The sequence below is a fragment of the Helianthus annuus genome, chromosome 12 (assembly GCF_002127325.2).
Source record: "Helianthus annuus cultivar XRQ/B chromosome 12, HanXRQr2.0-SUNRISE, whole genome shotgun sequence".
Taxonomy (NCBI): Eukaryota; Viridiplantae; Streptophyta; class Magnoliopsida; order Asterales; family Asteraceae; genus Helianthus; species Helianthus annuus.
In genome coordinates this window covers 75,908,337-75,919,361 of record NC_035444.2, presented here as the reverse complement: position 1 = coordinate 75,919,361, position 11,025 = coordinate 75,908,337, and the positions used below count along the sequence as shown (strand labels likewise).

Sequence of the window (11,025 nt, the reverse complement as noted above, 5' to 3'; positions counted from 1 at the left end):
ATATTAATCAGATTTTATAAGTAAATTAGCATATCAACCACCACATGTTCTATACTATCTTTGACATCTCAAATTTTCAAAAAAGTGGTATTTTGAAAGGGCAGAAAGGTAATAGAAAAAAAATCCCATTTGTTATTAATCTTGTTAAGGCCCAAGGAGGTGATTTTTGTTAGGGAAATTTACGAAAATGTCAGTTGATCAACTGTGTTTTTAAATTTGTCATGTTCCTGCGTCTGTGGGCGGACCTCTGAGCATGGGATGAGTCGGCGTATCATGTTGAAGAGTCCATGTCCATCCGAAGCGTCTGTGGACTCTTCCGAAGCGTCGGTGGACTCTTCTGAAGGAGCGTGATACATGGACTCTTCAACATGATACGCTGACTCATCCCATGCTCAGAGGTCCGTCCACGGACACATGAGCGTGACAAATTCGAAAACATGGTTGGTCAACTGACAATCTTGTAATTTTCCCTTTTTGTTATAATATCAACAACCCTAATATGGAATGAAATCATAGCCGTCTTCATCCCTCGTTTAGCAACATTTTCATCCTATAGTTTTAGATAGAGAAAGGGTAGATATAGAAAGCTCATTGCAAGCTCGAGATGCTTGTGATTCTTGCATTAAGGGAGCGCATGAATTGGGTATTTGATGTCTACACGCTTAATAGTTATTATTTAAAATAGAGTGAACTCACAAAATGGTCTCTGAGGTCACTTTAGTTCAAAACTCAAACCTTTTAAATATGGGTCCTTGTTGTTTTAATTTTGTTGTCATTTTCATCTAAAATCAAAATCTGGTTAGATTTTTCAGTTAACATCCCGTTTTTTTTTTTTTTGTCTTTTTTTTATCCCTTTTAATGAAGGACAAAATGGTTTTTTAACGTTTTATTATAACAAATTAAAAAAAATTGAACCATTTTGCCCTTCATTAAAAGGGAGGAAAAAGATAAAAAAAGCCGGATGTTAACTAAAAAATCTGACTAGATTTTGATTTTGGATGAAAATGACAACAAAATTGAAACCATAGAGACACAGATTCAAAAGGTTTGAGTTTTGGACTAAAGTGACAATAGTGACCAAGCTCGGTTTCTAAGTAATAATCACGATAAAGCTAGTGTTCGCATCAACGTTTATGCATGGGATCTTGATAAACATCCTTTCGAGTCATTTTGGTTAGGGAATCTGAGAAGAAGAACTGTAAACTTTCGGATCTTATGCATATCTAGTATGGAAAGTAATATTTCGTATAAAGTATAATTAGTATGATGGGTTAATACAAAAAAAATGCATATTTAGACCGTGGGTTATAGTGGGGCGTGGGTTGGGGCATGGTGCGACACATGTAGTATGGGGCACCTAAGACTAAAAGCCAATTTCAAAGGGGTATGGTGGGGCGGGGTTGGGGTGGCGTGGCTAGTGCTCTTGGCCAATAAGGTTTCACCATGTCATGTGAGTAGCCCCGCCCAACACACGAGCTGAATCCCACGCCAATGGGGCCACGCCCAAACCCAAGCCCACCCGGGGTGGTGACTTGGGCGTTTCTCTCCAGGCCCGGTTATAAGTGTGGGCAAGTAGGGCAATGGACCCAGGCCCAAAGATTTTGAGGGCCCAAAGTTTTTAAAAAATATCCTATATACTATATGTTTTTTTTATTGGGCCTAAACTATTAAACTAATTATAATAATCAGCCTTCATCTCTGAATCTGTGATTGACGTATATACGTAATGAGCGGAAATCAGGGGACCGGAATAGAATACAAAGCGACGACAGAGGTTTAATAGGCAGCGCACACACAAAGCAATCAGAAATCTGAAATCGGTTCACTGTTCAGCGGCCACGAAATCAGTGATTCGGAATCGCGTTACAGGTTAGTTCCTTGTTCAGCAGCAACGATTTTGTTTATTGTCAAAAACAGCCCACGAAATCAGTGATTTATTGTCTATTTGTGTCAAAAACAGGCCCACGAAATCAGTGATTTATTGTCTAGTTTATGGTTGTAAATTGTTCAAGTGTGATTAGAAGTAATCGCTTTGTACTCAAGTGTGATTCGGGTTGTAATCGCTTTGTGTTCATGTGTGATTCGGGTCCTAATTTACCAATAGGGTTAGGATCGTTCGGTATTTTTTATGGTTGTAAATGTGTTCATGTGTGATTCGCTTTGTGTTCTAGTTTATGGTTGTAAATTGTTCAAATGTGATTAGAAGTAATCGCTTTGAAGTTTGAACTTTCATATTTTTTTTTCTTTTCAGAAATATGCCTCCTAAATATAAACATTTAGATCATTTTGGTACAATACTACTTTATTTTGATGATTGTTTTAACAATTAGTGTCATATTATAGTTTTTTTATATATGATTATTGTGTTTAAATTATATGGGCCCGATTTATTTTTAGTGGCTCCAGGCCCAAAACGTTTGAAGATTTCTCGGAGACGGCACTGTTTCTCTCCAACCCACGCCCCATACCCCATAGTCTTAGTATAAAGTGTGATTCGCATGGTGAGTTCATACAAAAAAGGCATAATCCTTATAAAGTGTAATTCATATGATGGGTTCATACGAAAAGGCATATTTCACATAAGGTATAGTTCGTATGACGGGATCATACGAAATAGGCATATATCGTATGGACAACATATTTCATATGGTATACACTTCATGTCAAATGTTATGCAAAGAAAACCAACCATTTCACATGTGAACCCTTGACCAGATTGACTCAGTCTCTGAGAGACCGGTCCAAAGGTTTAAAGTTCATGATATTCATTGTTATATCCGCTAGTGAGTTTTTAGATCCCTATTTACATTATTGTTTTGGCGCGGCGGGCATACTTAATAAAGTGTACAATGTTACGTGTATTTTCATAAAGAAAGTGATATGGCAGGCTTCTAGCCTCATTGGTGTCGGAAATTTGATAAGTGACATGTCTAAAGTTAACATTCTTTGAATTCAAACTTATCACATGTAAAGTTTTTTAAGTTAAAGTAATTGATAAAGTGTAAAATATCTAAAGTATGCGTGTTGCATTGTTAAAAGCTACATGAGACTTATCGTGTCTAAAGTTAACGTCAGTTTCGACAGCTGACACCAAAGTCTCAAATAGCGTATCAAGTTAATGTTGTGGTCATAAAAGCGTCTTAAGCTAACACCATGACCAACGATAAAGAGGTAGTGCCTTTGTTGGTTGCCAATGGTTGTACAACTACCTATAGTACAATATGTATGTTACAGTTTATTTGATAAGTGTTATTTATTGTATGTTAGGCAAAGTTATGTAATATAATAATGGGTCTTATGTACAGTGGCGAAGTTTGAAAAAAAAGTTCGGTTGAGGGGGGTGGGGGAGGGGCGGAAGGTAACGGAGCTAAAAAAAATTTTCTATCGCGTAGTTTTGAGGTGTATGTTCGGGTCGGACATCAGTGATTCGATTCGGGTCGGGTCAAACATTAATAGCAAATAAAAAACGTTCTCAAACATTAAAACGTAAAAATTGTTTAACAAACAAATGAACAATTTCACCCCTAATGTCAACCTAAATCACATAAATTGAAGCCCTAAATAAATTAAACCTAAAGATAAAACACATACCATGAAGATTGAAGAAGCAATAAATCGATTCCAGTCGTTGCTTTCTGTTCAGCGAAGATCGAACAACACCAGCTAGCCCACTGCCCAACGATTTTGGTTTTGTTTCTGTTCAACCGTTCCTTTTCTTCTTCTTCTGTCCAGCGACCTGGTAATCCAATCAACAGGTATTGGGTTTTTTTTATAGAAAGGGTATTTGGGTCATTGATTGGGCTTTTAATTTTGGGCTATAATAAACATAGCAATATGATTTGGGCTGAAACTGAATAAATCTGATTTGGGCTATATAAATAATTTTTTTATAAAACCGGGGGGCCGAAAACGTATGTACATAATTTTTTTAAACCGGGGGTCGAAAACGTATATAAATAATTTTTTTTAAAACCCGGGGGGGGGGGGGGCGAAAACGCGTATACCTAAAAAACTCTATACGAAAAGTACATACGTAACACTACTGCGCAAAAAGTTCAGGGGTCGTGCGCCCCTGCTTATGTATATGTTTTGATTATTGTTGCTGAAGTTTATAATTGCCTAATTAAAATATAACTCACTTAGAATAGTTGACTTTTAAGTGATAGGAACTAATATGTTAACTTTCGGAACTCAAAAGTTACAAGTAAAGTAAACAACTAATGACAGTTTCCAGTTCTAATTAACTATTTACGTTACCATTTGTGTTTTAAACACTTCCCGTTATTTGAATGGTTAATGTGATTAGTGTGAATGCACAAAGCCCATTTTACAATAGCAGATGGTCTAGCTACATAAGCCCCCTCTCGGTTTTACTTTCATATTTTATTAGTCACCTCTCGGTACTTCTACTCAATGTGATTGATTTACTTTTATCTTTTATACTATGTTCTATGTTATGTTATTTTGATATTCTGACATGCTTGATATTATGTCCAAATGTTCCGATACACTACAAAACCCACTTTATATTATTATTTCAATAGCGAGAAAATATATGAAAAAGGAAAAGGCCGACTAGATCAAGCCTAGTCCGAACGTTATGCCTGTCCGTTTTACCATGCTTAGCTTGAGCTTGATTAGATCAAGCCCAACAAGGACTACTCGTTATACCGGGCTTAGTTTGAGCTCAACTTAGTCCGAGCCCAACAAGAAACAACAATGTGTCTGTCTAGTCCTCGATGCTTATTTATCAAAATTGTGGTTCTTAGATCAGCAATAAAAAAATCAATTCATTTTTCTTCTTCTAACATATCTAACATAAATGCTCTAGGATCCAACATATTACCTACCAACACACATCAATCATTCATAATAATTACTGTAGCAACATTTCTCTATACTAACCACCCGCACTTTCAATCCCACAAGTCCGCGACGTCTACATGCTTAATTCTGCTTCCGGTCAATCAATCAGCTCTCGCCTTGTGTCCCCACAGTAGGGCCCGACCATCCCCAAAATCCCGACGATTGTGTTTCAATACCTGGAGGCTGTTGCGGTTTCATTTTCGGTCTATTAAAGCATGTTGTTCTCGCTACCGAGCCAGATTATCTTCTTGTATCCGTCTCAATAATTCCTCATAAGCTTTCAATGAAGCGGAAGTAAACCGTTCCATGGACTCAAATACGCGTTGTAGACTCGTTTGCAGACTAACGTTTGTACTAGTTTCACTCTGATAGACATGATGTCCTAACGACATATCGTTTCCCGATGAAACAACAATCATCTTATCCAACATTTGCAACTCTTTAAGAATCTTTTGATCCTCTTTATCTAAATTTCTGTCGTGGTTTTTATCAACCACCGTCCGCTGTCTCATTTCTCCCTTATCGCGTTCCCATAACTGAAGAACAGTCGTTGCGAAATTCCGCATCGAGTCAACCACTTCTTTGTCGGAGATTGTTTGCATGGCTTGAGCCCATTGGTTACATATTATGAATATAGCTGGTGCACCGATTCGACCGGGTGAGTAGGGAACTGGCCCATCCACGGTTTCTTCAGGCTCATACATAAGACTTTTGAGAAGCCATTCGTTTAATGCTCTCACAAACCCCTTTTGAGCACCGAACCAGCATGAGAACCGTATAGCCCAGTTGAGCAGTTCGTGTTCGAGTTGCAGTGTAGCGTCAAGACTCGCGTCACTCGAGTGTTTGTGAGATGCAATTGAGTCGATACGCTTAGCTGCACCGATTGCCTCACACTGAATATGGTGGCATTCTAGCATTGATCTCCACATTTTTGTTAATCTGGAACCAGTATACAACAAATAAGATATTTAGCAAAATAAAGCATATATGGTTAGCATAGTTTTAATATTTCTGAAGATAATTTTTGTAAGGTCAACCAATTTGCATAATTTACTTACGAATGGGTCAATTTGGGTTATATTTTATCTCAAAAGGGTCAGATAAAAAAAATTGAACAAAAAAGGGAACGAGTGAAAATGGGTAGAAAGTCCCCTAAATTGCTTTATTCAAATAAATTTATAAAAATATATTTTTGTAGGCATATCTTACACGATAATCATTTTATTAAGAAAACCCCGGAAATAGACAAAAAAAAAAAAAAAGTGGTTACGGGTCAGCCTCATTGATTTCGACATGTGACCCGACCGAAGATCTTACGTGTAATTCACAAATTCTAACTGATTGTGACTTTTCAAAAGAAGGTTCATTGTAACTTACAGAAGCTAATAGATGGCAAACAAATTAGGAGTCAAGATGTATGATTAATTTGCAAGTCATAGTCAATGTTACATATGGAAAAGGTCAAATAAAGAAGCATACCCTTCAATGAAGTCATTTAGCTGTGGCCACAATTCTTCATCCCGCAAAGTGTTTATTTTCTGAGCGATCTTATCGACAACTTGAATTGCAATTCGAATTTTGGTTGAAAGACTTCTAATTAAAGTTCTCGTTGCATCAACTTTGTGATGCTCGGCCCCTTTTTCATCCAAACGTACAAGTCTTTGTTTCTTCTCTTCGTGGAGTACTCTCATTTTCTCTTCAATCTGTCCCACAAATTACAAACTTTTTAAAAAATCAATATTTTCTTAAAATGCGTAACGTATCTAGTTAAGTAGTTATTAAAACAAATCTCATATTATCTTATTAGCATTTTTGTAACACAAAGAGCGACAAATCATAGTAATCCCACCCTGAAAACTTTCCAAGAGAAGAAAGGTTGAACCTTTCAAGATTACATAAACAATGTGCGTGCGTGCGTATGTAATCTTCAATTTATAAGTTAAAACATCAAATGTAACATTCAGTCCATCCTAAATAAGCCTACATTTCACTATCTGATAATTGAGTGTTGAAACACATACCTTAACTTCATCAAACAATTTCTTCTCCCAGAGATACAGTTTATGCAGAGTGGATGAAAGATTCTTCGATTTAGTTAACAAATCTACGTCCACATCTAAATTAGCAGGATCAGCTGGAGCTAGTGCTAACAGAGGCGTAAACCCGTTCAACATCTTGGATGGAACTATACAAAGACAAGTCCAATAGTTGACTAAAGTCAGCAATATGAAGATGCATAAACAATACACTATTAGACTAAAGGGTATGGAGAGGATGGGCTTGAAGGGGATGAGCCGCCACGTAGGCGCCATGTAGGAGTGGCTTAGAGGGGATGGACCTAGGGGGGTGGGGGATGAACCCCTTTATGTATATATATGTGTGTATGTATAGGTATATGTGAGAGGCAAGAGGAGAAAGTGGTCCGGCTACCCCGGCTGTGGGTGGCCGGTTGTGCCGAGCCGAGCCCCAGGGGGGCGGTGTGGGGGTCCGGCGCCGGGCCTAGCCGGGCATCAGCCGGCCCCCATACCTTCCAGTCTTAAGGTTCTTAACCATCAAGTTTGGTTCTTTTGTCCCCAAACAAAACACAGTTGTTGTCAAAAGTCAAAACACAACAATTTGACAAATTCTATAACTGACAAGTTATTGTATTTAAGAGTAAAATCCGAACCTTGATACGCATTGTGCTTACGATTATGCGGAACTTTCCCAACCTCAAGAATCTTCGCCAGATCACCACCCGACTCCGAAGCGCGATAAAACTGCGTTTGAATTTCCTTCACAACTTCAGAATCACTGTTATACACCAAAGGCTTCTTCTGATCTTCAACCACTTCTTTATCCACCACATGAACCTCATACTCCACCGGATCCTCTTCTTTCGCCACCACATTCGGCACACTCCTATAATGTACATCAGCCGCACCCGCAGCAGCCGCTCTTTCCCCGTTCCCCTCATCGCCCACCCCACCCTTCTTCTCACCACCACCACCATCCTCACCCCCTCCACCGCCCGAACCACCACCCGAATCAACAAACTTCTGATTCCCATGTACTTCCTTAACAACCTCCTGCTGGTACAACATATCCTCATCTTCCAAATCAGGTATCCCCTCTTCCTCCCTCACTTCCCTCGAATCCAAACTCGGCGTATACGGCGGATAATAACTCTCGTAACTCTCAAACGGGTTCAAAAAATCCCAACCCGAGGTTGCCGGAGGCGGTGGAGGAGGTGGAGCCTTTGTATTCGCACCCGAACCCGGCCCCTCGGGCTGTACCACCTGTGATGAAACACCACCGTACGGAGGTTGTTGCGACGTAGAACCAAAAAACTCACCGTAAGAGTTTAAATTAGGGTTTTGATTATCATAACTATTATTATAACTACTGCTGCTATAATATGATGAAGACGAAGCTTCACCGTAATGTATAGGCTCCGAACTCATCGGTTTTTGCTGGTACAACACCGACGGCGTCGGTTGTTTTCGCATATAATTCACCGTGTAACCACCGGACGAATAACCGGCCGGTGGAAAACCAGCCGGAGAGTAAGGATATTCAACCGGAGAATAACCAGCCGTCGGATAAGGATAAACTGCCGGAATATACGAATCCTGTTGATCGGAGTAACTAAAATTACCGTACCGGAGATGATTCGCCGGCGACGAGCCACCTTTTTCGGAGTGCAAATGAAGCGATTCATCATCATCGGAATCCGAATCGGAGTTAAAGTGAAGATGAGAGGAGCCGGAATTCGAACGCCGGTGCGTAACCGCCGGAGCTCCGGCTCCGGCACCAACGGCCGGAGGTGGAGGTTTAGAAGTGTCTCCCTTCCGCTGCGACGGAAGATTAAGCACCGGCGAGGAGTCACCGGCGTCGCCGGCGGCAGAGGAGTGGAGATCGAAGAAGCGGTGGAGGGAATCACCGACGGATTTTAAGGAGTGAAAGTAGGCTAAATGAGCTTCTGAAAGAACGTAACGTTGGTGAATTGCTTCATCGAGAAAGTGACATCTTTGTCTGCATAAAGCAACCGCCGGTGTATCTTCCGGTTTGGAACCCACACAGCCCATTGATTTATAAAAATTAAAAATGGATTCTTGACGAAATTGAATTAAAAAATATGGGTCTTGGTGGATGAATATGAGGGGGTTAAGGATTGGAATGATGAAGAAGGTGGAATGAATTTGGGGATTTGAGGAGAGAGATTGAAGGAATCTTTGACAGCAGGTGGTGTATCGTCGGTTTATAGGTGTAGAGAGAGATAAACGTGCAGAAAGGGGTGGGGGAATCGTTACTCTCTGTAGTGTGTGTGTGAGAGAGAGAGACTATAGAGAGAGAGACTGTGTGTGTTGTTTTTGGGGAAGAAAGAGATGGAGAAGTTACACTTGCTCCCCTTGTGATATGGTAAATGTGCATACAAGGCCGTAAATTAGGTTGAAATAGATATGGACAAATGAAAGAGGATGGATGTATGTAATGTAATAATTGGTTTCTTTAAGTTAGGTTATAGTTGTTAAAATATCCATGGATTGGTTATCGCTGCAGCAGTGAAGAATGTAAGATTCTTCATGTTCGAAATGTTTTATCAACCGGATTTTGTCTTCTAAGGCAAAAACAAGATTGTAAATATTATAAACAAGTGATAACTAGGGCTATTAACGAGTCGAATCAAACCGAACCGATCAGACCTTTGCTCGTGCTCGGTTCGTTTACAAATCGATCCAAACCGAACCGAGCGTTTTTTCAACCGAGCCAAAGTCGAGCGAGTGTATTTCAATCCGAGCATTTTTCAAACGAGCGTCGAGCGAGTATCGAGCGGCGTAAAACAAACAAGGAAAGTGGCGATATGGGTGCTAGTTATTAGAATAAAGTGCAGTTTTCGTCCCTTATGTTTCGTCCAATAGAACACAAGTAAAAATTTAACAAATAACAAGGAATACAAAAGTACTCAACTAGTTCTATTGAGATTAACTAAGTGGGAAGATAAATCATCGACCGATTGAAACATACCCTTGTTCTATCGGAAGTTTGAAATTGAATGAACCGATTGAAGCAAAACCCTGACAAGCTGGCGTCTTTGTGAGTGGCGATGGATGTGTAAGAGTAGTGGAGAGAGTTCATCTTGCGAAGGGTGAGAGGAGACTTGAGACCCTTGCGAAACGGCATTAAGTCCCTTTTAGAAAAATAGTTACGACCAACCCTAATGGGCTAATTTGAATTGACATAGACTTGCTTGAGCAAGTCTAGTGTACAGGTAGCCTCTACTTACATTAATTTGGTGTCGTCATTATATTTATATCATATAAATGTTACAAGATGATAAATCTCTATTTCTATTACTTCATAAAGATTACCGACACTTACAGAACTTTTTTTTCTATAACTCTATTCAAATAATCATAGTCACATGGTCACATGTTTATATTTCATAACTAACAACAATGTGTACAATGTATATTTTTGTATGTGCTTTTGGTGTATGGATAACATTTGTGTCAGGTTCGGAAGTTTTGAGTTGACACATTGAATTGGTGAACCCTAATACGGCTCATAATTTATTTGTGTGTAAAATACATCAACGTGTGTAACCCATTAATCTAAACAAGTAAAATGCGTTGACAGATTGTAAGTAGATTATAATCAAACTATAAATTGGTTGCACACATGTTGCAATGTAGCATATATGTGGTAATATACTTGTACATGGGATGGTGTATTTTAATAAATAGGTTAAATAGGTCATAAAAACTAACATTTAACGATATCCTTTTAATTGTAATTTTAAACTATTTAATAAATCGGCATGATTTTATTATAAATTGAATGGAACAACTACATATAAATATAGAGCCAACAAAGAGCTGGAAGAACAAAGAAGAAAAAAAAATCAAAAAATACACCAAATCGACAATGTCAAATCAATCCATTTAATACCAAACAACATATTTTAATTCAACTTATGACTAAGCCGGATAAACACGTCCTCTTTAACGATCGACCTAATATTAAACGGATTAAACATGTAAACATGCTAAGTTATACAACCTAGTTTAAGGCTACTCGGTGTGGTAGGAGGGTAGTACTCAAAGGATGCTCCGCTATGTAGGATTTGTGTAAGGATGGGCCAAAGGGGATGGAACTAGGGAAATGGAGGATGGGCCT

The 11,025-nt window shown here is 39.0% G+C and overlaps 1 protein-coding gene across 1 annotated transcript; it reads right to left on the bottom strand.

Moving 5' to 3' along the window:
• Positions 1-4,768: 4,768 nt before the first annotated feature.
• Positions 4,769-9,261, bottom strand: LOC110911841 (protein ROLLING AND ERECT LEAF 2). The gene is made up of 4 exons (XM_022156493.2): positions 7,535-9,261; positions 6,888-7,051; positions 6,346-6,569; positions 4,769-5,805 (listed from the first exon to the last, which is right to left on the bottom strand). The coding sequence occupies exons 1-4, from the start codon at positions 8,931-8,933 to the stop codon at positions 5,094-5,096; spliced, it is 2,499 nt and encodes an 832-aa protein (XP_022012185.1). The 5' UTR covers positions 8,934-9,261; the 3' UTR covers positions 4,769-5,093.
• Positions 9,262-11,025: the final 1,764 nt, after the last annotated feature.